This window comes from Triticum urartu, chromosome 5A (assembly GCF_056163025.1).
Source record: "Triticum urartu cultivar PI428250 chromosome 5A, HENAU_Tu73, whole genome shotgun sequence".
Classification (NCBI taxonomy): domain Eukaryota; kingdom Viridiplantae; phylum Streptophyta; class Magnoliopsida; order Poales; family Poaceae; genus Triticum; species Triticum urartu.
Genome location: NC_141877.1, coordinates 565,545,000 through 565,547,771, shown reverse-complemented (window position 1 = coordinate 565,547,771; position 2,772 = coordinate 565,545,000). Strand labels below are relative to the sequence as shown.

The window sequence follows — 2,772 nt, the reverse complement described above, 5'->3', positions numbered from 1 at the left end:
CACGAGTGACGTAGTCCTGGATTAGAGGATGCTTGACATGTCGGTTACCCCCCAAGATCATCAACTACTGGGCCTTGTTCATCAACCCAAGAACGCTAAGAACGGATAACCCGAAGACTTACACATAGTGTAAGGTTGAGAGGCAGTCTTCGGCAGGTTTACCGGTAGATGCAACTGACTTATGTGTAACCCTAGACATCCTTGATATGCATATACAAACTGAGGTGCCAGAGACGTACACGGACGAACTCATGCTGATACGATCCCGCGGTAGATAACCTCTAGTTTGTGCCCCATCCAAATCCAAATAATGTAATCAAAGCAAGCCGTAGGATTTTACCGATCCGAACCTAAATAAACACGATGCCACTTCTTACCATCATAGCAAGGTTATCAGGTCGAGACCTACTATTCGAGATCTGCCGGATTTAACTCCTCACAAGAGGCCGGCCGTCCATAGACCTCAGCTCGATCTGCGGCGTGCAGGACCAGGCAACGGACCCCCGCGAGGAACCCACTGCCATCAATGATCAATGAGAACGAGTGCGCTCCCGCCGCTGAGCGGCGAAAGACGATGCGAGCCGGACACGCCGAAGCCGAATTCCCCACCGCGAGAACTAGGTGACGCGCGGTTCTTTTCTCATCGGAGCGGCCATCTACTCACCGTCCCCCGGCTGCGCGCACAGTGACCCGATAAGCATCAGCTGACGCGCGTCGATCTGAATCACAACATGCAGCTGCCACGGACGCGCACGCTCAAGTGCAACTCGGCCGCGACTCCACGTACCACCTCTCGTCGACCTTACGTGTCCCCTCCTCCGCCGCCGCGCCGCCCACGCAGCCCGGTTAAAAGCCCACACGCACAGGCCACAGCGCGCCGCCGGATCATCACACAGTCAGTCCGATAGAGCAACGACTTCCGTCCGTGACCAATCGAGCAACACCCACCCACACAGACATGAGCCAGGGCCAGCCTCGGAGGCCCGAGGGCGGGGAGGCCATGCAGGCCGACCGGCCAATCAAGTACGGCGACGTGTTCGACGTGTCCGGGGAGCTAGCGGCGCAGCCCGTGGCCCCCAGGGATGCGGCGATGCTGCAGTCCGCCGAGAACGAGGTGCTGGGGCTGGGGCAGACGCAGAAGGGCGGGCCCGCGGCCGTCATGCAGTCGGCCGCCACGCTCAACGCGCGCGCCGGCCACGTCGGCCGCGGCCAGCTCACGGGCCCCGTCGCCGACGCGGGCGTCACCGTCACCGAGGCCGACCTCCCCGGCCGCCGCGTCGTCACCGAGTCCGTCGCCGGGCAGGTCGTGGGCCGGTTCGTCGCGCCCGCGCCGGTGACGGCCACCGAGCCGTCGGGCGCGCTGGACAAGGACGCCGTGACCATCGGGCGCGCGCTGGAGGCCGTGGCGGCGGCCGGCGCGGGGGCGAAGCCGGTGGACCAGAGCGACTCGGCGGCCGTCCAGGCGGCCGAGATGCGCGCCACGGGGTCCAACCTCACCGTCCCGGGGGGCGTCGCCGCGGCGGTGCAGGCGGCCGCCGACCAGAACGAGCGCGCCGCGCGCGAGGAGGACAAGGTCAAGCTCCGGGACGTCCTCTCGGTGAGCCCCTGAAACCTCTACAGCTCGTTGTTATACTCGTTTTCTCCTCCATGATTGATTCATTTGCCCATTACTCCGTGGCAACAAACTGACGACAGGACGCGAGGAGTAAGCTGCCGGCGGACAAGGGGGCGACGAGGGAGGACGCGGAGAGGGTCGTGTCGGCGGAGATGCGGAACAAGCTGGACCTGACGACCACGCCGGGCGGCGTGGCGGAGGCGGTGACCACGGCGGCGCGGCTCAACCAGGAGCGCCCGTAGGCGTAGCGCCCTCTCCTCCCTCCATCTAGAGTCGTACAGCGAGCGTACGCCAGAGGTGGCGCGCAGCGGTGCGGTGCAGGGTTTGTACTTTGTGTCCGAATAAAACGGTGTGTGCTCGTCGAGTCGGTTTTTTTTTGTGACGTGCTCGTCTAGTCGTTTCTTGTATAATATAGAATGGAAGTACGCGTAAGATCTGCAGTGTCAGTGTGCAAAACAATAACACGGGCGTTAAACTACTTTAGACAAACTCTTGGGAACACGCTTGTCCGTCTTTCCGAGACTCGGACGCCAAGACTGATGCTGATAGTACATCGCTGGACATTACTGACGTTAACTGTGGCTTGGAAATGCACATTTTGGGACCGCCTGAAGATTGTTTCCTTAACTTTCAGTCAAATCCCGTGATGTGCACTGTTCATGTACATCCCCTCACATTCTTCCTCCACCGCCATTCAACCTTCCACCGATTTTTTCGTTGGTGCGGTTCAAAAAGGGATTAGGTCCATTTAAACCCCGAACTTGTAGAGATTTGGCGAGACGAAAACGACTTGACCCGGTCGAATGCACCCTGAACAACCGACTTAGTAGCCAGCGATGTTGCTGAGCCCAGAGGTTAATGAAATTGTTATCCACCGTAAAAAAAAACCGACTTGAAATCCCCCCCGGTGTATCGAATGACTTGATATCCCAGTATATCAACGACTTGAAATCCCGGTTGGTTGCACCTAAACCCAATCTAGATTAAACCCCCAATGTATCCCTATCGATTGCACTGCACTCTGAGCGGCTTGAAATCCCAATCTAGATTAAACCCAGATGTATCCCTATTGATTGCACCCTAAACGACTTGAAATCCCTTGAAATCCCGACCGGTTGCACCTGAACATTGAAATCCCGAAATCCCGATCGATTGCA

At 58.7% G+C, this 2,772-nt stretch overlaps 1 protein-coding gene across 1 annotated transcript; it reads left to right on the top strand.

Annotated features, from left to right (window-relative positions):
• The first annotated feature begins 847 nt into the window (after window positions 1-847).
• LOC125505970 (late embryogenesis abundant protein D-34-like) lies at window positions 848-2,055 on the top strand. Its single transcript, XM_048670864.2, has 2 exons — window positions 848-1,597; window positions 1,696-2,055. The coding sequence occupies exons 1-2, from the start codon at window positions 959-961 to the stop codon at window positions 1,855-1,857; spliced, it is 801 nt and encodes a 266-aa protein (XP_048526821.1). The 5' UTR covers window positions 848-958; the 3' UTR covers window positions 1,858-2,055.
• The last annotated feature ends 717 nt before the right edge of the window (window positions 2,056-2,772 follow it).

Coding starts and splice junctions, on each gene's coding strand:
- LOC125505970 (XM_048670864.2), top strand. CDS start 959: ATGAGCCAGGGCCAGCCTCGGAGGCCCGAGGGCGGGGAGGCCATGCAG. Junction 1,598..1,695: donor AGCTCCGGGACGTCCTCTCG/GTGAGCCCCTGA, acceptor AACTGACGACAG/GACGCGAGGAGTAAGCTGCC.